Source organism: Lytechinus pictus, chromosome 3, assembly GCF_037042905.1.
Source record: "Lytechinus pictus isolate F3 Inbred chromosome 3, Lp3.0, whole genome shotgun sequence".
Lineage (NCBI taxonomy): Eukaryota > Metazoa > Echinodermata > Echinoidea > Temnopleuroida > Toxopneustidae > Lytechinus > Lytechinus pictus.
This window is the reverse complement of record NC_087247.1, coordinates 64,775,815-64,800,513: the sequence shown is the minus strand read 5'-3', so window position 1 is coordinate 64,800,513 and position 24,699 is coordinate 64,775,815. Positions and strand designations below refer to the sequence as shown.

Genomic DNA, 24,699 nt, shown 5'->3' with positions numbered 1-24,699 from the left:
TCTACCTTTACCCCCCCTGATTTTGTTATCATTTTGGCAAAATGTTAACAAAAAAAATCATTACCCAATTTAAGTTACTCATTTTCTTAAGACTTGAGATTTCAAAGTGAACAACATATTCCAATGTATATTGCATGTATACATGATTGTGTAATTAGGACTGTATATACTTTTAATAGCCCAGCATGGCATATGCAGCGATTTTATGTGAGGTTTATGACCCTATCCCACATACAATTCGAAATTCGAGGGGATACTCATTCGATCCCGTACCCCGGGAACGCCGCCCGTGCTCAGGCCTAGAAAGATAGGTAATTCCTTATAGTTTGGTAATTAGCTGCATATAATAAACTTTACTGCTCTACTCCTATATAGTTCTCCATATACGCTTTGATCTTATCCGATATCTTGACATTTAATTTCGCCTTTTATGTATCTTTTTCAATTCCCTGTTCATTAATTATATATATAGGACTTTGATCTGTTCTGATTTCAAAGACCTTTGTTCGACATAGTACAGTTATAGATTTGGAATAAAATCCGGAAACACAGTTATCTTTGTTGACGTGGTTATTGTCGTTGTAGTTGTTGTTTTGTTTTTGTTTCACAGACATTGTTCACTGAAAATGGAGTTGATGACGACGATACTGTCGGTTTGTCTTGGAATAGCCACTGCCAGTTTGACATTTCTATGGATGCGCCAGTACCACCGGAAAATTCAGCCCTCGTATCCTCCTCCTCCTGGTCCAACCGCTATCAGTATAATCTTGAATGACTTGTGGCGAATCATATCACGCTCCAAACCGCCTAACCTGATAGAGCTTGTGACAGGTTTACGTCGAAAGTATGGTGATATTTACTCAGTGTCAAAGGGCAAGAAAATTCTGGTGATTCTAAGTGATCCTGAAATGGTGAAAGAACTCTTCGTAAAGCAAGTTGAGATCACGTCTGGAAGAGATACTGCACCTCTAGCACATGTTGCATTCAGAGATGAAGGTTTGTGCATCGATCTGTCTATCTGTATATATCTGTATCAAGATTATGGGCGAAGGACAGGCCAATATCTTACGGCTCTTTCCACTGCAACACCATTACCCACAGTAAAAAAATAGCACGTTGCTAGTGCCCTGCATGCCATTATAAAAGATATTATAAAAGATTATAAAAGATAAAATCTTATATCCGTTTTTAAGTACTGCTGGGACGCGGTTGTGATGTCGGCATTTATATGGCAACTGCCTTCAGATTGTTCTATATACTGAATGAAGACGTAATTGAAATAAAAATAAAGAGAAGGTTAACATGAAAAGTAAAATTTTAATGTTACTTTAATTCACCATTTCTTCATTATTTTCATATGATCTTATAAGTTCTTTTATGTTCTCTTTCCCCCTTTAGGAAGTATTATTTTTGAAGAGGGAAAATCGTGGAGTGATATGAGGCGCTTCCTTCTCCTCGCTTTCCGCAAATTTGGCATGGGTAAGAAGACTGCTGGAGATTGGGTGAACGAAGAGGCTCAGATTCTTTGTAGGGAATTCATGCTGGCAGAAGGTAAGCCTTTCGACCCATTCCGCACCATCAACTATGCCGTGGCTAATATTATTCGGTCAATCACAGCCGGTCAGCGCTTTGACTATTCAAATGATCGATTTCAACAGATGGTCAAGCTCATCACCGATGTCCTAGGTGCCGAGAACTTTTACGGGCCTCTAGAAATGATGCCGTGGTTGTACTACACCCCATTCTTTAGAAAGGAACGCAACATGTGTAACGCACTGATCGACTTGATGAAGCAAGAAGTTGTTGATCATCGTCAGACAGTGGACATAGACGATCCAAGGGATGTCATTGATATGTGTCTAGCTGAAATTGATCGGGCAAAGAATGCAGGAGAGGAAACATTCTTTGACGAGTCACTCCTTTGGAGAACACTTCTTGATATCTACTTGGCTGGAACTGAGACCGTTGCGACCACACTTGCATGGGCCATGTTGTATATGGCTGGATGTCCTGACATTCAAGAAAAGGTATAACACTTTATTTCTAAGTTTTGAAGAAAAAAAATAAACGCAACATGACCTAGCTTCCATCGAGGCAGACCGTCACAATGATGAGCCAGGAAATATTCTGTGACCGGCGAAATATTTACATTAGCTATATTCCCTTGATTAACTAAATTTGTAGGGACATAATATTAGAATAGGCTGTGGAAAGTTTCTTGTGCTTTATTTTGATTCAGCGAAAGTGAGCATTGGCATTAAAGATTTCGATTAATTTCAGTCTTTGTATGTTTCTTTCCTCGTCTTTTCATTCAGGTCTGTCAAGAAATTGACTCCGTCATCGGTAGTGAAGGCACACCTCACTACGACGATCGCACCAGGATGCCTTACACAGAAGCTACTATTGCCGAACTTCTCCGAATCCGTCCGATCGCACCCCTTGGCATTCCGCACATAAACACGGAAAACATCGTTTACCAAGGCTATCTCATTCCTGCGCGTTCCATTATTATTATGAACATGGTAGGCATGCATCTAGACCCAAAGCTGTGGCCCTACCCAGAAAACTTTGATCCATCCAGATTTTTAAGTGATGATGGAATGACAGTCAAGAGGCCAAGTTGGCACATGCCATTTGGAGCAGGTAATTTCTGTCAACAACAGTACAGTTGCTCTTCTCTCATAATTTAGTTAAACAACATTGCATTACTGATTATCATAATGTTAAACCGCTGAGTGGACACTCTTTATAGATTTTTTGTTTTTAAATTCCACTACTCTCTCAAAACGCCAATTGAGTAATTCCAATACAACATATTGACTCACTGATCGGCATTCATATCTTCAATTACCACCACAATGCAAGCCTAAGACATGAATTATCATGCACAATTTGATATGGATGTGTTTTAATTTTCTTTTTATATGTTAACGTCATTTTACATATAGGCATAAAATTAAGGCCAATATGATTTAAATATTAATTTATCTTTTCAGAGGACTCTATATTGAATCGAATTGAATTGAATTGGTTCTGCTTATTGATTCTATTAAATTGATATTGTATTATAATGTGATTATTCTTATCAGGACGGAGGATATGTCTAGGAGAACAACTTGCCAAGGTTGAATTATTCTTGTTTTTCACCAATCTACTTCAGAGGTTTACTTTCAGACTACCAGATGGTATCCTTCCAGATTATGGATTCGGACATCGTACATCGACCCTTGCCCCAAAGAAATTCCAGATCATTGCTAGTCCACGTTGATTGTCTACTGAGTACTTGATTAACAGTCTCGAGCAAATAGTAAAGTGACAAACTCTATTAATAACGCAGAGTAGCCTCACACGTTGTCTTAGTGTGATAATCAGTGGCGTAACTACGGGGAGGGGGCATGGGGGGCACGTGCCCCCTCCCCCATCGGCTGGCCAAAAAAAAACGGAGAAAAGGAGAAAAGAAGGAGAAAGGAAATGAAACATGGTGGGAAAAGAAGAAATTATTGTTCATTATAATGTTATATTATATTACAGTTATGTAATGTTATATTAAATAATTTTTTTTTTTCATAACTTAATGAGACATAATTTGCCCAGGGCCTTTGTCTTCATTGATCCTGGTGCAGTCTGTTTAACGAGATGTATAATCCTGTTGTACTGAAACATCCCTTTTACACCAAATATATATTTCCTCGCACTTCGAGTTATTATTGTTTTATGTAGTGACATATGCTTCTTTTTCATGACTACCGGTACTTAAAGTGATTGCCCCATTTTAAGGTCTTAATATAAAACAGTTCCTGTCTGTGCTTACGTTCGCATTAGTGGATTGGTGAGATATGTCTGCTCTTCATTAATTTCTAAAATCAGTCCTTAAATGTCCCCTTTCTGATCTGAATATCAAAAATTTTCAGCTCGCGCTTCGCACTCGCATCCTTTAGTTAGTGAAATACGTATGGTCTTAGTAAATTCCTACATACAAGCCTTAGAATGCCCCTCTTCGGGTCTGAATTTCCTAAATTTTCAGCTCGCGCTTCGCGCTCGCAATATTTTATTCGTGAGATGCGTATGATAATGATGATTACAATGACTACAAAAAGTGCTTTATGTGTTTAAATGTAATTCTGGCAAATCAGCAAGAGCTTGGCAATCGCATTAGATGACTATGGTGAGATATACGTATATGCTCTTAAAAGACTCCTTAAAATATCCATGATTGTTTGGTTAGTGAAATACGTATGGTCTTTGTAAGTTCCTACAAACAAGCCTTAAAATTCCCCCTTTCAGGTCTGAATTTCTCGCGCGTCGCGCTCGCAATATTTGATTAGTGAGATGCGTATATGTTAATCATGATTTCAATGTCTACAAATGTTTCATGTGTTTAGATGTAATTCTAACAAAATCAGCAAGCGCTTGGCACTCGCATTTTTGTACTTTTTCAGGGCTTGCCGACTGACTGAGATGACTATGGTGAGATATGTATATTCCTTAAATATAGTCCTTAAAATGTCCCTGTTTGGGGTCAATATGTACAAGAATTTCAGCTCGCGCTTCGCGCTCACATTGTTTGTTTAGCGAGACAGGTACGTATCATGATTATAAAAAATTGCTTATAATGTCCCTTTTAAGGTCTGAATATAAAAAAAGATCAGCTCCCGCTTCGTGCTCGCATTATTAGTCGGTGACATAGATATCCGTTAATGGCACTATCCTTAAAATGTCTCTATCAGGTCAGTATACCTGGCAACCGAGCGCTAAGTGATTCAAAAATTTTGCTGGTGCCTCCTCCCCCAATGCCGTGACCCACGGTACGCCACTGGTGAGAATGAGCGGAATAATTCGCAACATCATGTTTTCTCCGTTCGCATATTCGCACTATATACATTGCGCATAAAAAGATTTGAAAAGTCTATAAAATTTTTGTTTCAAATCATGATCTCTATATTTTGGTGTCAATAGGTGCTCTGAAGTCTTATCCTTCAAATACCATTAAAATAATTTAGTTTCGTTCATGCTTGAGCGAACACGAAATGTTTTTGTCTGGGGTTAAAAAGGAGGCTTGCGCCAAAATGGCATAAAATTATAAATAAACCCCTCAAAAAAAGTTTGGAAATCTGTGTTTGGCCATTAATTTCTCCAAACTCCCAATTTTACACAATTCATATTTTACATCATTCAAAGGATCATTTAATTCTCTTTAAAATGATACCATGCTTGTTTTGATTATGCCATCGTGAATAGAGCAGGATTCAAAAGTGTTGGATGAGGTCTGAATTAAAAAGCTACAAAACGAGCAAAAAAGGTTTGGAATTCTGAGTTTGACCAATATTTTCTCCCAACTTCCAATTTTACACAATGCATATTTGATATCATTTAAAAGACCATTTAATTTTCTTTAAAATGATACCATGCTTGTTATGATCATGCCATTGCGAAAAGAGCAGGATTCAAAAGTGTTGGATTGAAAAGCTGCAAAACGAGCAAAAATAGTCATGAAGTTCAATGCAGAACATGATTCTTTTGTCTGTCAATAGAAATGAAAATCCATTCAAATCTAGCCCCTGCTTCTGTAGTGATGGTTCTGTGAGATAACATGGTTTGAATCGTGGTTTGAAATACCCATGCATGTTTGTTTGTTTGTTTTTTATGTGTTTGCTTGTGCCGAGGTGTGTTTGATTCCATGTTAATGTTGCATGAAAAGAATTAAAAGAAACCGCTGAGAAACTCACTCATCACCACTGAAAAAAGAACATTGACTTTCAATATTGTGTCATTTTGCAACTTTTGAATTTTGACCTTGCCCCACATTTCAAGGCACTGCACCTCCATGTGAACGATAATCATATCATGTAGGGTATCATTTTAAAGAGAATCTATGTTCTATTCATTGATATTAATTACACATTGATATTTACTAAAACCGAGGAGGGATTATCGATCAAAGTCAGATTTCTAAACTTTTTTTGAGGAGTTTATGATGGTTGGACTTTTTGCTAATCAGCAGACTTCCTCTTAACCTTTTCATTATCTTTGCCATAATTTTCGAATTATGCGGTCAAAATTCATTTCTAAATCTACTTATTTGCTTGAATATTTCTTTTGTTGTTCCTTTTTAATATGTTCTCTTTTAGCTTTGAACATTCCTTCTTTAGGAAAGAACAATTTTTTTAACCGAAGTATGGGAGAGCGTGTTTTTTTGTCCAAATCCTTTCATTGTGTGCTACAGAGGTTATGGTGCCTTTGAACAGTGGCATACTGATGGGTGGGGGCTGGGGGTGCCCCCCTCCCCCCCCCCCCCCGCCCCCAATAAAAAAATCATGACCAAGAAAAAAAAGTGGAAAGGAAAATAACAGAAAACATAGAAAGTGAAATATGATATCATTTTCTGAATATTATCTTGCTCCTTCAAAATTGACTCAATACACCACTGCCATTGAAAGACATGAATCCTTTCCTGTTTGTCCTGTCAAGCACATAATTAAACTTGGTGAAGGATTCAATAACCCCTTGAAAATAGGATTCATGTCTTTTATAGGTGCCATAACATAATTTGTTTCACATAATAAAAGGATTTGAACAATTACAAATTCTCCCAATTGATAATGCAAATCTTCTTACTTAGGTTGACAAAAAGTCTTCTTTTCTTACTTATGAAGGAAAATTTAAAGGTAAAAGAAGTTTAAATGAAGAAAAAAATAATTCAGGTAAATAAATAAATTTGTAAATGAAATTTGACAGCATAATTTGAAAATTATGGCAAAGATAATGAAAAGATTAAGAGGAAGTCTGATGATTAGCCAAACGTCTAATCATCAAATTTCTAATTTCGGTCATTTTGGCGCAAGCCTCTTTTTGAACCCCCGACAAAAACGTCCCGTGTTTGCTCAAGCATGAACAAAATTTATTTTTTAATGACATTTCAAAGATAAGATCTCAGAGCATCTATTAACATCAAAATATAGATATAATATTTTGAAACAAATTTTTTATAGACTTCAAAACTGTCCCGTTTTTTATACGCACTGCATGTAGATTCCAAGGAATTGTGTTTCGCGATTATAATGCGACGAGTAAACTTCATTTTGTGATTTTATCTTTCAAACCCGTAGTTCTATTAACCCTTTTTTTGTAGGGTTCACCATGATTATTTTTGTCGACAAAAAATGTTTGACCATTGAGGTAAATGGATCAACATTTGCCCCATAAAAAAAGGTTGTCAATTCCAAAAACGGTCAACATTACACTGCAAAACTCCGGTGTTGATTTAACACCACCCCGGAATCTATATATGTCCACACCAGAGAAGTGTTAAACAACACCAGTTTCGTTTTGGTCTAACACCAGATAGGTGTTTATATACAACACCAATTAGTATTAAAACAGCATCGGTTTGATTACAAACTGGTGTTGTTTCAATACTTCTCTGGTGTGCACATAATTATATAGATTCCGGGCTGTTGTTAAATCAACACCGGAGTTTTTGCATGACTGTATACCTCCTCGAAAATTTGAAAAGCAAAAAAAAAGAGATAATTAGTTGAAAACTAAAAAAAAAGCGAAATGTAAATTATTAGCGATGATACTGAGAGAGGAGAAACCCAGAGAAGGAGGATATTTTTGTTTGTAAAATTCTTTTTCGTGTTAATTTTTAAGTGATGCTGTTGAGTTATTGCATTTGTAGTATTTATTTATCTCGACGCTATATGTGTTGATTGATTATAGGGAAATTTATGATGTTTATATATTCTTCCTGGATTTGAAACTGCTTAATCCCTTTATATAGTTTTTATTAAAAAATGTTTCTGCTGTAATTCACTTAGTGTATTGAAACTTGTAAATGTGCCGGCAGTGGCGTAACAGGGGGGGGCGAGCTGCCCCCCCCCCCTGGCGGATTTCACCTGGAAAATAAAAAAAGGGAAAAGAGAAAAAGGAGAAAGAAAGGAAAAGAGGAAAGGGAAAAAGGGAAAAGAAAGGAAAATGAAGAAAGAAAGAACATAAATAGGGAAAAGGAAGGAAAGCGGGAAAAGGAAGGAAAGAAAAACATGTGAGGAAGTACAAAATATCCTGAAACACTAATACATTTTCATGTTTACTTTGGCTAAATTTCCAAAGCTACTATCACATAATTAGAATTTAATTTCAAAATCATTTTAAAAGGCCAAATTTTTCTGGCTCGCTTCGCTCGCTGGCGAATTTTACAAAATTTTCCACATTTGCTATTGTGCTGCCTCAAAATATTTTGTTTAATATCTGCAACTGTATTGAAGTTATTATGTGTGTTGTGTATGTACCCGCGATATGATAAAGAAGTGGTCATGTGCAATTTTTAAAAATATCATGAGGTTTCGGGGCTCCGCCCCAGACCAGTGGCGTCACGAAGAGGCACGGGGGGGCATTTGCCCCCAGTGAGTTGCCCCCCCCCCCCCCCACTTGCTCTCCCCCCGGAAATTTGGAGAAATGTATAGCTTATGCTGTCATAAACATCCTACTATAGCTGCAAAGTGCTTCAAAACAGCGTCTTCGTTCAGGAAAATCCAGCCTATGCCATTTTATGTAAATCACAGCTCAGTGTAAAGCAAATATCGTCACGATGGCCACGGTGTGTGGGGGAGTGGGGTGGCAGCTGTTCGTAATTTATTCCCTTTCTGTTCCCTTTTCCCCATTTTCTAGTCACCCTCCCAGGCGCGTATCCTGGATTTTGCACCTGGGGGCGACCTAATTTTGGCACCCCTGTGAACTTTTCGGAAAATGGCGCCCCCCCCCCCCTCGCCAGGCAAACATTGGTGCCTTAAAATCACGTGAAAAAGGCCAATCGAAAACCACTTATTTTTCATGTGTTCATGAAGAAAAAATATCCATCAATATGTTGTAATACCACTTTTTGAAGATAATAGTGAGAACAGGGAGCGCGTTTCATTAACATTTTGGTCGACAAGTTGTCAGATCTGACATCTTTCCTTGATTGTGATTGGCTAAGCGGCACTGTTCCTATGGTAACAGTCTGATAAAACATTACTTGTTGGATAAAATGTCCGACAAGTTCTTTCATGAAACGCTCCCCAGAAAGTATAGAATTTGAGTACTTTGGTGCCCTACTAAATTTATGTGCGCGGTGTACCGGCGGATCCTGCGCCTGGCAGATACTGTTCTAGGCACCAAATCCGCCGGCGGATCGTGTTCTACTCCGGCGGATTCAGTACCAAAAAAGGCCACTCTCTTCGGAAGATATCGTTCTTGCGCTATTGCGATATCCTTCACTCACATACGTGGAGGTGCCGTGGCCGAGTGGTCTAGGCGGCCTGGCTGTACATAGAAAGTCCGGGGTTCGATCCCCGGCCGTGGCACCTATGCCCGTGAGCCTGGAGGCATTTAATATGCAACGCTCTTTTATCTTGCTTTCAAATAAATGGAAATGCTATATGCATTAGTGGTAACTATGTAGGTGTGCACTGTTTAAAAAAAAATACGTCTTGTAATAAAAAACATGCATTTTTTATTTATTTTATACCTATTAAATCCTTCTTATCACAATTTTAGGGATAGATTGGATACAATATGCATCAATTATGATTGATACAGAGTATTAAATAAAGGCAAACAATGGCAGGATTTCGTAATAAGTTTTCTAAAGGGAAGTATAGATAAATGATCACTGCAAATGAAATTCTTGATTTGCGAAATTCCTATGTATTATTATTATTTCCTCCACATTTTCTCGTATATTTTTTTCTCCCTTCCCTCCTCTTTCTATTTCTCCCTTTTTGGTGCTATATCACCCACGCGTATACGCCCCAGATATATTCATATTGTGCCAGAAATGTTAGGAAACTGGAGAAGAGGCAAAAGGGGCGAAATGAGCAGAGACAGAAAGAAAGACAAAAAATAAAGAGATGAAAAACCAGAAGGGGGTATAGTAAGAGAAACAAAATATATAAAGGAGAAATTATATTTCACTAAAGATCCCATATTGATCTTAAAATTAGATGACTGAGAGGTAAATTAAGGAGCATACGATACGTGGCGTATCTAACTTTTGTCAGGGTGAACTTCCGGTTCCCAAGTTCAGATTCCTTAACAAAAATATTGAAGAAAAAAAGAATTAAAAAAAAATACATTATAAATTAAAAATTGGCCTACAATAAACTACATAAGAAATAAATCATGTTTTGACATTCTTTTTTTTTTTTTTTTTTTTAAATGTCAAATATGTTTTCACCCAAATTAGCATTCTACAAGCAATAATATGAGTTAACAGCAAAAAATATATTCATACACTTATTTGCATCATTTATTTGGAAATATGAAGTTTTAATTTGTTGAAATTTTTCTAAACATTTGTAGTTTCAAAAACCAATATGCCTATACAGTGCGTATCGAAAAAACGGGACAGATTTGAAAAGTCTATAAAATTTTTGTTTCAAATTTTGACATCTATATATTGGTGTTAAAGGAGAATGAAACTCTTGGAGCAAGTTAGCTTTTGTGAAAGCAGAAAAATCAAAGAATACGATCAACAAAACTTTGAGTAAAATAGGACTAGCAATAAAAGAGTTATGAGCATTTGAATGTCGAGATCACTAATGCTATGGAGATCCTCCCATTGGCAAGGCGACCAAGATCTGTGATGTCACACACGTACAACTCTCCCATTTGGACACTGAAAATATACCCCAAAACATCTCTTTTTGCTCATTCTAATCATATGACTAACGATTCATCAATGATATAATGTTGTGAAACCTCTGTACTTGTCATCTCATAAAGAGAACACCTCACCTTGTGATAGACTCTATAAAAGTGAGAATATAAGTGAAATAGTACTAAAGTAATGATGAGGGAGTTGTACGTGTGTGATATCACAGATCTTGGTCGCATTGCCGTTGGGAGGATCTACATGGCACTAGTGATCTCAATATTCGAATGCTCATAACTTTCTTATTATTCATTCAATCTTCCTCAAACTTTCAACAATATGTTTCTTTGATTTTTCTCTTTGATATGGATTCAGCTGGTTTCAAGGGTTTCATTCTCCTTTAATAGGTGCTCTGAGGTCTTATCTTACAAATGCCATTACAAAAATAGTTTTGTTCATGCTTGAGCGAACACGGAATGTTTTTGTTTGGGGTTAAAAAGGAATCTTGCGCCACTGAATGGCATAACATGATAAATATGATGAACGGACTTCTTGCTATTTAGCAGACTTCCTTTTAACCTTTTAATTATCTTTGACATAATTTTCGAATTATGCTGTTAAAATTCATTTTCGAATCTGTTTATTTGCCTGAATTGTTCTGTTGTTTCTTTTTAATATGTTCTCTTTTAGCTTTCAATATTCATTCTATAAGCAAAAACAAAATTTTTTAACCGAAGTATGGGAAAGCGTGTATTTTTTTAATCCTTCCATTGTGTGCTACAAAGGTTATGGTGCTTTTGAACAGTGGCATACAGATGGGTGGGGGCTCGGGGTGTTACCCCCCCCCCCCCCAATAAAAAAGTGGAAAGGGAATACAAGGAAAGATAGAAAGTGAAATATGATTTATTTTCTAAATATTTTGTCAAAATCTATCACAGAATTGGATATTTAAAAAAGTGGAAATTTTTGCTTGCTCGCTCACAACTATTTAAATACATTTTATCCGATCTGCCATATCTAGCTCCTTCAAAATTTATATATTGCCATTGAAAGACATGAATCCTTTCCTGTTTGCCCTGTCAAGCACTTAATTAAACTTGGTCAAGGAATCAATGACCCCTTGAAAATAGGATTCATGTTTTTCTATTATAAAGGTACCATAACGTAATTTTTTTCACCTAATAAAATACGATTTGAATAACTACAAGTTCTCCCAATTAACATGATTAATAACGCAAATCTTCTTCCTTGGGTTGACAAAAGTTTTCTTTTCTTACTTATGAAGGAAAATTCAAAGGTTAAAGAAGTTTTAATGAAAAAACAACATAATTCAAGTATATAAATACATTTGTAAATAAAATTTGACAGCATAATTCGAAAATCATGGCGAAGATAATGAAAAGGTAAAAAGGAAGCCTGCTGATTAGCAAAAAGTCTGATCATCAAATTTCTAATTTCTGCCATTTTGGCGCAAGCCTCTCTTTGAACCCCCAACAAAAACGTCCCGTGTTCGCTCAAGCATGAACAATTTTTTTTTAAATGGCATTTCAAAGATAAGATTTCAGAGCATCTATTAACATCAAGATATAGATATCATAAATTGAAACAATTTTTATAGACTTTTCAAAACTATCCCGTTTTTTTTATACGCACTGTATGGGGGTGCACATTTTCGCCAAACAGTCTGGCAAACTGACACTAACATTGGTGTGAAAAAGCACAGTTAAAGAGATCGATGCATACTGCGGACTGAAAATAGTATACAAATTCACAAAAACAAAATGATGAAAATTTCATCAAAATCTGATAATAATAAATAGCAAAGTTTTGGCGTATGTGCCAGGTCTATGTAATACATGAAATATCGAGACATTATTTCTCCTATTAATCCTCACCCCCATCGAGCCCTATGTCGAACGCTGTATGGATCCGCCCCTGAATAAAAATTCACTAAAGGCGGACGAAAATCCCCCCCCCCCCCCCCCATTGCGATCGACATTGCCAGAGCCGCGCATGCGCGCGCTGCCGAGGTTGTCTGAATTACACGTATAGTCAATAGAACCAAATCCGCCGAGGAACCAAATCTGCAAACTTCAAGCCGCGCGAACCCGGCGGATATATGGTTCCGATTAAAAACGATATCTTTTTTTTTTTTTAAGATGTTTTATTGTTTTTCTCTCAAATAAAATTTCATATACAATGCAGTTTACAAAGTAATAATTGTAAATAATAATTCGAACAAAACAATCTCTTAAACTCGTATACATTATACACATCATGAAATAATATTCTAAGACACTGCATCGTACCACTACCAGATGAGTTTAACAAACAAATATCAGAGAAAAAAACTTTTAAAAGTATATGCGTTGTACCTGCCCCCTCCTTACCCACCCCCCCCCTTCCCTCCGCAAACCCCCACACTTTACACCCTCAAACACTAACACACATCATACGCCCTTGCATAGGGTGCCCGCGTCCCGTTTGAAACAAGAAAAACACCATAATGAACGAACATAATCTCGTGAGCTCTGTCGCCTCTATACTCTTGTAGGTGTTGTAAGGAAATGTTCCCATTTCCTTATATGGGTTGATAATTTACCCCGCGTTACTGCTAAAATTTTCTCTTCACGTTCATTTTCTAATATCTTCTCTCTAATTTCGTTGGGACTTGGTGGTCTTTTTTTAGTCCTGCTGTAAACAAAAATCATATATTTTATTAAAAGAATAATGTGATTAATTATCTGTTCCTTCCCTATATTAGCATGCTTAACACCAATGTGTATACCCACCCACCTGGCATTTTTATTTCATACATATTGAATAAGTTACCACAATCTATCCATACGTCTCTAGTCTTTTCACATGAAAAAAACAGATGCTCGTAAGTTTCTTCAGTATTCCCACAAAATGAACATTCACTATCTGAGAAAATTTTGAATAAATGTAAATATTTCTTCGTGTATATATTAATTCATAAAGCATTTTAAATTGAAACTCTCTAAGCCTACTGCTTAGAGTACATTTTTTGGGTCTTGAAAATATAGCACAGATATCTTTTTCGGAGAAATTATATGTCTTCTCTATAATTTTTAAACGCGTACGATTTTTCCAATTTAATAGTTAAAAGTGCCTTGTATATTTTCTTGGATGTCACGTTTGGTAAACTGTTAATCTTACCATTAAATATAAACTCTAGATTTAGACCAGTGTCTTCACAGTTGTCTTCTTTCTTTAAAAGGTGTTTCCATGTTGCTGGAATATTTTCAAAAACTTTATAAACTTTATCTATTTCATTTCCATCTAACCCCATTCTCAGAAAGTCTCTAGGAGATTTGATGTTACCTTCCTTGTCAACAATATGATGCAATTTATATATATTTTTAAGAAATAAGTTTTCATCAAATAGCATTTGCCCGTTTAGTCGAATAAGTTTATTGTTAAAACCCGGGGGGGGGGGGGGCACTCAGTATATAATGCATAGTGGGTATGTGCCGCGGAGGGGACCCCCATTTTTACACTCAAATTTCCGTTCCAAGGCATAGCATTTTTGTCTTATTGAGAAAAGGAACAAAGAAAGCCGCTCCAAGGCATAGCATTTCCTTCTTATCGAGAAAAAAGAAGAAAGAAATCCGCTCCAAAGCTTCGCATATTTTTCGTTACGCCGCGCCGTTCCGGTCGCGTTGATCTGCTACAATTTTTGTGAAAAGCGGCCGTATAGCGCTTTTCGACCATCGCCTAAGCGCTAGCGCACCCGGCGGAGGCCGCGCTACAGCTGCGTCATGCACGATTGCCCGTTCCATAGGGATGCATCAGCGGCGTAACAGGGGTCGGTGTAGTCTAGTTCTAGACGATATTAAACGAATTTATTTGCACCGATATATACGTTCTATTCCGTGCGTACGCCCAGCCGAGTGTGCGCGCAAAACCGAGAACCTGTACTCCGAGGAACAGGTTCTCGGTTTTGCGCGCACACTCGGCTGGGCGTACGCACGGAATAGAACGTATATATCGGTGCAAATAAATTCGTTTAACTGATCGTCTAGAACTAGACTAGGGTCGGTGGCCAGGGGGGGCAAGAGCCAAAAATTTCCCGGTCATATCATTGAACAGGCAATGGCGTCATAAGGCAAAAATTTTGAGGGGGCGATATGGCGTATCGGGAAAATGTATATATATATATATAAGCGAGCGAGCGAAGCGAGCGAGCAAACATTTTTTGACATCTTTATTGCAAAAAATCCAATTTTGTGATAGATTTTGACATAATGTTAAAAAGATGATATCATATATTCACCCTCCTCTCTTTCCTTTTTTCTCTCTTTTTTTGTACGCCACGGTGAACAGGATTTTTGTTATGAACTTATGATTGTGAGCATCAGGGCGAAGCTCTATATGCTTGAGGGGGCCGAGTATGGCGCTTTTGGCAAGAAGTAGCTTGATATAGGTCCCGAGAGAGCGAAGCGAGCGAGATAAAAAATCACCTTTTCATGAGAATCTAACATGAAGATAGATTTTAACGTGATATTCAGAAAAATATAATACACTTTCCTTTCTTTCCTCATTTTGTTTGTTTGGTTGTAGAACTTTTGGGGGCCATGGTCCAAACTCATCCATATAACAGTGCTTTATGGGTAGGGTCCAGGGCAGAGCCCCGGAACCTCTTGATATCAAAGCCATTTTAAACCTTACAGATGGCCACTTATTTTAATCAAATTGCGTGTATATTTATATAGCTTTAACACAACACATAAATTCAATGCAGTTGTGTATCGTAATCATCCAAATATTGTGAGGGGCACACCATAGCAAATGTGGGAAAATTTGTAAAAAGTCGCCAGCGAGCGAAGCGAGCCAGAAAAAAATGGCCTGTTAAAATGAAATTCTAATTATGTGATAGATTTTTACATCATATTATAGCAAATATCATGTCATATATTTTTTTTCATTCATCTCATTTCGCTGCCTCCTTTATTTTCTTTTATTTCCCCTTGGCTGTGGAACCACCCCCCGGTACGCCAGTGCTTCAACGTAAAGCTTAATGCAGGAAAGGTCCATATAGGGGCCCGTTATAGAACCCATTGGAGGTTACAGATGAAGAGCCCCCACTGCACGGGGTCTTGACTCTTGGACAGAGCCTTTGGAGATTTAGCAAGTTTATGATAGACTTTCATACGACATTATGCTATATACCATCCATTTTTCTTCCCGCTCGTTATCTCAATCCTCGGCAGCCCGGTAGTGTACGTTATCTTGTCCCTATTCTTTATTTTCCAATTTAGATTTTGGCTAATTCCATTCTGCCTTTATTTCCCGCTTTTGTTTGCCTTTTTGTCATCTTTAATTTATTTCCCTGTCTTACTAATCATGCTAATGTATTTGTATATCGGGGCGAATTGTTCTTTGTCACTTGTTCTTTTTCCTTCCTTTTCCCGTTATCTTTCCGTTTTCCCTTTTTTATGTTTTTTCTTAGTTTTCTTTTCCCTTTTCCTTTCCCTTTCCCCTTTTTTCTTTCCTTTCCCTTTCCCTTTCTTCCCCCCTTTTTTTTCTTTTTCCCGTTTTTTTTTTATTTTCCCGGTGAGCTCCGCCAGGGGGGGGGGCAGCTTGCCCCCCCTGCCCCCCCGCCTGTTACGCCACTGGGATGCATACGCACTCACAGAGGTACGGAGATCCGTTCCGAGGACCCCCGTTTCACAAACATTTGTAGTTCCGAAGCCCGTTCCGAGGACCCTCCTTTTTACAATAAGCCCGCTCCAAGGCCCCCGTTTTTTGCCTCGCCCGCGGCACACCCCTACCACTTTTTTGGTCGAGTGCCCCCCCCCCCCGGGTGTTAAAAATATCTCATATCTTTTAGATGTTTCTTTTTTAAGAAGTACTTCTTTGGTAGCGGCCCAAATTTGCAACATATCCATATAAAATTTTGGTAATGATATTTTACAAATATTCAGTGAAGTATTAGTGAATAATAACATTTAGAACGATATCTGCCGGCGGATACGGTATCCGCCGGTGGAACCGAATCCGCCGCTACACCGGCGCTGTTATTTCTTTACCAGGGGCGTATCCAGATTTCGCCAATAGAGGGGGATATTTTCATCTATATATTTCCCGATGGGAAATTCTAAGCACTTTTGGTAATCATGAACAGGATGGGCATCTAACTAATCAATGCGAGCGCGTACTAAAAAAAAAAATATTCCGACCCCCAAACTGGACATTCACTTTTGTGATCATACATGAACAAGATGAGTGAGAATCTATTTAAGAAAAAAAAACTGTTGCAAGCGCAATTCGGGCGCAATTAAAGCGCGAGCTAAAAATTGTCTGACCCAAAATTTTGACATTCTAAGCATTAATTTTTAGTAATTTATGAACACGATGAATAACTAACAAAACTATTTATGCGAGCGCCAAGCGCGAGCTGAAAATTTTCGACATTTCGACCCAAAGTTGGACATTCTTAGCACTTTTCTAACGATGAACAGGATCGTCACCTAACTAAATTATTGATGCGATCAAAAAGAGCGATCAAAACATTTTTGATATTCTGACCTAAAATTCGATCTTTCTAAGCACTTTGGGTGATCCGTGAAGTACGATGGGCATCTAACTTAGCATTTGATGCGAGCGCCAAACTCAAAAGTGAAACATGAGTTTGACGCCCTCCAGCATGTGAAACATGAATTTGGCGCCCCAAATGTCGAACATCAATAATGCACCCCGAGATGATTCCTTCGTTTCAGGTCAGTTTGGCGCCCCCACTAGTTCGAACATCAATTTGGCGCCCCCCCCCCAGGTCAAACATCGAATTGGCCTCCAAAGGTTGCACATGAATTAGGCACCCCTCCTTAGGTTGAACATCAATTTGGCGCGCCCCAAAGGTCGAATATGGATTTGGCGCCCCCTTAGGTTGAACATCAATTTAGCGCCCCCGGGTCAAATATCAAACTGGCGCCCCAAAGGTCGAACATCAATTTGGCCCACTCCCACCCCCCCCCCCTCGAGATTAAGGTCAATTCGAGCCCCTTCATTTCAGGTCAATTTGACGCCCCCTATAGGTTGAACATCAATTCTGCGCCAATAAGTCGAATATCAATCCCGGGGGGGCCACTAGCTTCCATTCACGAGTGGATACCATGCGCGACCATGGGGTCTCGAAAAGCATCCTAAACACGTACGTAATTTCCATATTCTGAAAATGCACCCCTTAACAAGTATTGGCGTGTGAAACCATACCCTTAACAAGTATTGGAAACAAAACGATACTCTTAATTGGCAAATATTCCCTGAAATGAACCCCTAAACAAGTACAGGAATGTTTTATTGTTACGGGTCCTTCGGTCATCGGCTTTACCTTATTTGGTTTTGTACGACCCCACCTTCTACACCTCGCGCAAATCGGACTCTAAACACGAAGTGTTGGGGCAAAATGGACATCCTTTATAAAACATTTTAATTTTGTTTTATCATTCCCGCAAATTCGACCCTAAACACGTAATTTTCCTAGCGAAATAGACACCCTTTTTTCATTATTTTTGTGTTTTTGATACCCTTTTCACGTTACGTACGTAACGTGCCCTATCGTGAAAAGGACATCCTTTTTACGTGTTTTTTTGGTCGCGCATGGTATCCACTCGTCAATGTAAGTGGCCCCCCCGGGCGTGCGCATTGGACCGGAGAGCTCATGAATAATTCATGAAGCGGGCGGCGTACGTCGGTGACCCGCGGAACCCGGTCATTTTGAGCAAATGCGAATTTCCACCCCAAACTTTTCCATATGGGGTCGCCATTCAAGATGAGCTCATGAATATTCAATATGACGTCATAGCAGCTCGCGCTCTCATTGGATGATTTTCACCGACCAGTTTTTGGTCGGTAAATTGGTAAAAACAATAAAAAACAAAAGAAAGTCGGTGAAATTTGGGTCAGATGTCCAGAGGCCCTGTCTCGCGGCGCTCTGCTTCGCTCTCTCCCTTGCTTTGCCATGTTCGCTCGGAAAGCAGCCGACAGGGCCTCGACAAGAGGCTACAGCCATCCCAGCACACATGCATTCGCCCAACACAGTCACAAGCACAGTCAATCACCGTAACACACGTCGAAGTACAGGCGCTATCACTCACCAAAAAACCCCACTGAAATACAAATTACGTCATTAAAATTGATTTATCTGCGCCATATTTCCAAAGCACGCGACGGACTAGGTCAGATTGAGGAAGCGGGGTCCCCGAAAATGCACTAAAAATGAAGAAATCTGTGATCTTTTCCGAGTTTGCAAACTTTATTTTCTCGCTAATTTATGATGGTATCTTCAAAATTCCAATAAAAAACCAAATCAGATTTTTTTTCTTTCTTGCAGTTACGGCAATATCGGACTTTGCAATTGTTTTTGAAAGTTGCGAGAGAGATCGTGTATGGCAACAGGGTGTTGCCATTTTGATGATTTTGAATATTCACTGACAAGAACATCGTCAAATATTAAAAATCCTAGGCCCTTGGCCTTGTCCTTGCTCGGCGATCAGATCATATCGAGATTCTGCCTGCACCGTACACGTACTGTACATGTATGCGTACTATCGCTGTTGCATGCATGATTTAATTGTTCAAAACACTGACCACGTAAATCTTCGTGCATACTTGCTGGAGCGCGGGCGCATGCATGCAGCGTCATTCCATTCACAAGAAAAAAAGAAAGAAAGAAAAGATTTACAGGTATTTACAAGATATACAAGTAATTGTGTGACTGAAAAGCTTATATAAATGTTTTATATCAGTTTTGAATCTAGATCTATGTCAAAATAGTAAAATAATGAATTATTTTCAGAATTTGATTTTCAAACGCGGGCCAAATTTCATAACGCGGGCGGGCGACGGGAAACTCAAAATCGAGTTTCAGCGGCCTTACACACTACTCGATAGCACGGAGGGGGGATATATGGGTGTGGTTGGACTTGAAACTTCCACGTGTTTTATGTCGAATCAAGTGTGCGCGCACCCGACCGCCCGTGTTTTGTATAAACAATCACAAGCCAGAGAATAAAAATCAAATTTCAACAGTCTTTTTCGCCCTGGAAGCGGGGGTGCTGGGCACTGAACTGCATGGAAATACGTATTTCCAGTTCAGCGGTGCTGGGGGTGAAGCACCCCCAAAATTTGGGGGTGCGAGCTGCCTCATTATGAAAAATACGAGACATTTGGCTTCCTCCTGCTCGTACGCACGGGCGTCCGTCGATATAACACATGGTATTTCTATGGAAATATGCACCCTTTTTCTTAAAAGTTGATGGAGAGGGGGAAAAATCAATCGTATCAAGTCGGGGCGTTCAGTAATGTGGACAGGAGAAACTATATTTCACTGATTTTCATGATTCATCCCATTTGATTAACTCATCTATTCGTGTTTTGGGACTAATCTTTCCCTTACGCATTGCTTTTTGGCAGAAGTTCTATGGAAAATGCACCTTTTTTTCACACAAACTTTGAGACACTCTGTATTCATTTCTCCATTGCTCGAGAATGAATGGGCTTTTAACGACGGGGTGAATGGAATGTATATTTCACGAAAATGAAAGTCATTTCCCCATTGGATGTTATCTTCAATACGTGTTTTTTAGATGAAGTTAGTTGTCAAATCGGCTCTCCTGGCATTTGAGGTCTCTATCGGTGACGTCACTCAGGATCGTCATGCCTAAACCATCGGCCGGGCAGCGCGGCCGGGCAGCGCGGCCGGGCAGCGAAATTATTTTTCCCACCGAGTTCTGGACCGACATATGAATATTCATGACTTGCGTCTTCGGATTGAGAGTACGCATGCGCGTGGACTTTGCCTCGACCAGTGCCGATCGTAAGCATTCACGTTGCTCAGAATGAATTAGCATCGTCAAATTACCGGTACCCTTACATAGTTACATAGGCCTTATAGGCTTAGATCTATATATAATTCTTAAACACTTATCAAACTAGCTGCCATTAATGGCAAGACATGTGCTAGGGTAGGGCTAGCTTAGGCTAGCGCATTAACTTTACCTCAAATCTGGACCTGTCTAATGCCTAATACTAATAGGAATAGCCGACTAATGCCATGGTTAACTTCGAACTTGTTAATTCCGAACTTTACGTTTGATTAGGTTTGGACCAATATTAGCTTATTTACCATGGTTTAATATGTCTAGTCCGTATACAGAACCAGTCCTAGATCTAAAAAAAAATATATTAGTTCTAGTCTAGTCTCTATAGATCTAGACTCTGATCTACGCGCTATCAGCATGGAACCACTAGTGTACCAAAGGGGGGGGGGGGCAGACTGCCCCCCTGACGAGTCACAACTGAGAACACCTCACCTTGTGATAGACTCTATAAAAGTGAGAATATAAGTTAAATAAGTACTAAATTTATGAGGGAGTTGTACGTGTGTGATATCACAGATCTTGGTCGCATTGCCGATGGGAGGATCTACATGGCACTAGTGATCTCAACATTCAAATGCTCATAACTTTCTTATTATTCATTCAATCTTCCTCAAACTTTCAACAATATGTTTCTTTGATTTTTCTCTTTGATATGGATTCAGCTGGTCTCAAGGGTTTCATTCTCCTTTAAACTATCAGCATTTATATAGGGCCTTGTACCAGATTGAAGAGCGCCAACTTAACTCCAACACCAACCAACCAACCAGCGCTGTGTACTATACATAGAGATGTATACATCTCTATGGTACTATACTATACTGTGTATATGTAGGCTGTAGCCAACGAACGTAGAGGGCAGCAACGCTTGTGTGTTGCTGCCCTCTACGTTCGTTGGCTGTAGCTAGCTAGCTCCGACATCGACTCGCGCTTCGAATGGTAGGCACTTATGATCCAAGTTTGAAAGGAGACTCGTAAAATGACGTCACTCTCGCCGATGAATATTCATTAGATCGTGGTCGTGCGTTTTCAATACACACTGCGTGCAGGCATGCAGATAGTTATATGCGAGGAACTTTGGCTCCAGAGACAAGTTGTCAAATAACGTGTGTGTGTGTGCGTGTGTGTATCATCGGCTGGTAGTATTCCATGCTGTCTAAGAATTCAAACGCGTCGGAGAGAGTGCATGGCAATTCGGTAAAACGAAGTTTCCGATATAAAGAGATAATAAAATAACACTATGTACAGTACGTTGAGAGGCAAATGTCAGATCAGGGGAGGCAGGAGTACAATCAGGTTTTTTTTAAAGGGAAGAATATATAGTGTAGAATAAAAGGTATTATATATATAGCCAAATGATCTATAGGTGAGGGAAGTGAACAATGATGTTTTTAAAAAAAGAATGAATATACCTTACCTGAATATTATGGTGAAGCCATTAATTTAAAAGGAGGTGAGACAAGTTTCAATGGAGGTTTTAAAAAATAATAAACTGTATTATGGTGAAGCCAATTTAAAAGGAGGTGAGGCAAGATTCAATGGAGGTTTTTTTTTCAAAAATAAACTATACTAAGAATTATGGTGAAGCCAATTTAAAAGGAGGTGAGGCAAGTTTCAATGGAGGTTTTTATAAAAAGAATAAACTGTACTACAAATTATGGTGAAGCCAATTTAAAAGGAGGTGAGGCAAGTTTCAATTGAGGTTTTTAAAAAGAATAAACTGTACTACAAATTTAAAAGGAGGCGAGGCAAGTTAATTACAATGGAGGTTTTTAATAAACTAGCTGTACTACAAATTTAAAAGGAGGCGACGCAAGTGTCAATGGAGGTTTTTAAAAAGAATAAACTGTACTACAAATTTAAAAGGAGGCGAGGCAAGTTTCAATGGAGGTTTTTAAAAAGAAAAAACTGTACTACAAATTATGAAGCCAATTTAAAAGGAGGTGAGACAAGTTTCAATGGAGGTTTTTAAAAAGAATAAACTGTATATGGTGAAGCCAATTTAAAAGGAGGTGAGGCAAGTTTTAATGGAGGTTTTTAAAAAGAATAAACTGTATTATGGTGAAGCCAGTTTAAAAGGAGGTGAGGCAAGTTTCAATGGAGGTTTTTAAAAAAGAATAAACTGTAGGATGGGGGGTCGGGTGTCCGGACACTTTATATTTTTGAAGCCTTCTTTTTTGTCTTTGGATTACACTAAAAATATGAATTCAATAGTTGTAATCATCTTCCATTTTGGTCGCTATAATATTTCCTTACATTTTGCACTAAACATTGATGAAACTTCGCTTGTAAATTTTTCCAAATGACTTTCTAAAATTGATCGTCCGGACACACAACCTGTCCGGACACACAACAACTGGGTATACTACAAATTTAAAAGGAGGCGACGCAAGTTTCAATAGAGGTTTTTAAAAAGAATAAACTGTACTACAAATTATGGTGAAGCCAATTTAAAAGGAGGTGAGGCAAGTTTCAATGGAGGTTTTTAAAAAAGAATAAACTGTACTACAAATTTAAAAGGAGGCGACGCAAGTGTCAATGGAGGTTTTTAAAAAGAATAAACTGTACTACAAATTTAAAAGGAGGCGAGGCAAGTTTCAATGGAGGTTTTTAAAAAGAATAAACTGTACTACAAATTATGGTGAAGCTAATTTAAAAGGAGGTGAGGCAAGTGTCAATGGAGGTTTTTAAAAAGAAGAAACTGTACTACAAATTTAAAAGGAGGCGAGGCAAGTTTCGATGGAGGTTCTTAAAAAGAATAATAATGAACTGTACTACAAATTATGGTGAAGCCAATTTAAAAGGAGGTGAGGCAAGTTTCAATGGAGGTTTTTAAAAAGAATAAACTGTATTACAAATTATGGTGAAGCCAATTTAAAAGGAGGTGAGGCAATTAGTTAATGGAGGTTTTTTAAAAGAATAAACTGTATTACAAGTTATGGTGAAGGCAATTTGAGAGGAGGTGAGGCATGTCTACAATGATTTTTTTTAAAGAATGATAAGTGTAGAATATAATTCAAATGATGAAGCAAGTTATGACATTTTAAAGTTTTGCTTAATTAAAAAAAACAGTTATATGCACATCCTGGTCTGTATGCACCTGAGGAGACTGATGACGTCATCCTCTCACTATTTCTTTTGTATTTTATTATAGGAAATATGAAATATTCCAAGTTTCTCCTTAATGTCAAGTGATACAACGATTAATTCCTCCCTGAACATGTGGAATTAGCTTTGTTTAATACTATATGGTTCAGTCAAGTATAGTGGGATGATAATGATGATGAGGAACAGGGCCGGTATTCAATGCTACTCTTAAAGCCACAATTTCAAGTATATTTTACTCAGTATTTTGCAAAAGTAAAATACTTATCCATCTTTGGTATTCAATTGCATTTTTTTTGGGCTAAATATTTTGCTTAAATGTAAGTCAGCCATCTACTAGACTTAAGTCTACATATACAAAAATGATACGCACAGAAATACATTCACACATTTGGCACTATTTGGCTCAAAATTTATAACATCACAATGGGTATTAGTATTTAGTTCAATTTGGATAAGGTAAATTCTGAGATCTGATCTGCATACAAGTTTAAGCATTTTGATAAGCCAGCCAAATTGCTAAGTAAAATACTTACAAAATCAAAACTGAGAATTTAATAGGCGGCCGAGGTATTATTTTCTTCCAGCAGAGGACATGTACAGATTTCTTGTTGACAAAGGATGACATGATGATTATTTTGCAAAACATGGCTTATTAAAAAATATATTATATATATTCCATTTCAGTGACAATTGCATTTTTGGGGAGGGGATATTACGTATTTGGGAATGGAAAAGTTCAAAATTAATGCAAACTTAACCTATTTACGCAGGGGGGGGGGGGGGGGCTCTGAGCTCTGCGATTTAAAAAAAAAGAAGTCTTTTGCATGTTTTGAGACCAGTTTTGCGAAGCCCGGGTACTGGGTTCTGAAAATTACCAAACAATTTGTAAGTGCATATCAGACAAAAATGGCTCAAAATTGTGATATTTGTGTACCACGTCAATGGAATATGCGTTTTCAACCAAAATTCATGAATGCCTAATTGTTTTTAGTTTTGTTGAACTAAACTGTTTATTTTATGCTGTTACGAGAGTCCGAGCATCGTTGAAAAAAACAATGC

General features: G+C 38.1%; 1 protein-coding gene across 1 annotated transcript; it reads left to right on the top strand.

Annotated features, from left to right (window-relative positions):
- The first annotated feature begins 589 nt into the window (after window positions 1-589).
- LOC129256153 (cytochrome P450 2U1-like) lies at window positions 590-3,682 on the top strand. Its single transcript, XM_054894423.2, has 4 exons — window positions 590-996; window positions 1,399-2,027; window positions 2,316-2,643; window positions 3,090-3,682. Exons 1-4 carry the CDS (start codon window positions 627-629, stop codon window positions 3,266-3,268), a joined length of 1,506 nt encoding a protein of 501 aa, XP_054750398.1. The 5' UTR covers window positions 590-626; the 3' UTR covers window positions 3,269-3,682.
- The last annotated feature ends 21,017 nt before the right edge of the window (window positions 3,683-24,699 follow it).